General features: G+C 43.9%; 1 protein-coding gene across 2 annotated transcripts in view; it reads left to right on the top strand.

Moving 5' to 3' along the window:
- Positions 1 to 871, top strand: part of LOC100948192 (serpin B6) — a 26,746-nt gene that overhangs the window by 15,941 nt on the left and 9,934 nt on the right. For both annotated transcript variants that reach the window (XM_012804259.2, XM_012804260.2), the window contains exon 3: positions 649 to 801. In XM_012804259.2, the coding sequence (XP_012659713.1) occupies positions 649 to 801 (153 nt within the window). The remainder of the gene's footprint in view (positions 1 to 648; positions 802 to 871) is intronic.

Here is an 871-nt window from a genome sequence, read left to right as displayed (position 1 = left end):
AAAAAAAAAAAAAGAAAAAGAAATAGACTAAGGAAGAACTGCTTTCGGAGGAAGAGCCATGCACCAACCAGATCAGCAATTCCCAGACCAGAGACGGAGAAGAAACAGGAAAAATGTGGGATAATGAGGACTACCAGGAGGGGCCATAATCGCATCACCAGGACACATCATGTTTATGGTTCAGTTGGGAGTATGCCAGAGGTGCTCTAGAACACGATCAAAGGGAGGTTGAATGGAACAGGATGATTAATCATCTATAACTTTTCAAGCCTATTCTGTGTCTTGCCACTAACTCCGTTAACCTTATTCTATGTCATCATTTCCTAGAGTCTTTGATAGACAAATAAAATTTTCTTTGTGTTCAAGAAAAACAGTGAGGGGAGGTATGGTAACTTGCTAGGGCTGCTGTAACAGAACTCCATGGACTGGAGGCTTAAATCACAGGAGTTTATTTCCTCACAGTTCTGGAAGTCCGAGAACCAGCTGCTGGCAGGGTTGGGTTCTCCCGTGGCCTGTCTCCTTGGGTGGTAGATGACATCTCCTCCTGTGTCATCACGTGGTCATTGTTAAGTCAACTTTGGTTTTGTCTTCATTATCTGACCTCAGGGTTTACTGAAGTTGTGTGTTTCTATTCTACTTTGATTTCAGGCTCTTTCTTTAAACAAAATCAAGGGTGGTGAAGGTGAAGATGTCCACCAGGCCCTCCAGTCACTTCTCAGCGAAGTGAACAAGACTGATAAGCAGTACTTGCTTCGAATGGCCAACAGGCTCTTTGGGGAAAAGACTTGTGATTTTCTCTCAGTAAGTCATACCCATTGTTACTCACCAAAGAAATCCAAACGGTGAGGTGGTGGTGGGGAGGAATGTGGCA

This window comes from Otolemur garnettii, unplaced genomic scaffold (assembly GCF_000181295.1).
Source record: "Otolemur garnettii isolate 467f Iridium unplaced genomic scaffold, OtoGar3 scaffold00026, whole genome shotgun sequence".
Lineage (NCBI taxonomy): Eukaryota > Metazoa > Chordata > Mammalia > Primates > Galagidae > Otolemur > Otolemur garnettii.
Note: the sequence above shows the minus strand (reverse complement) of the source record. Positions and strands in the feature narration are given on the sequence as shown.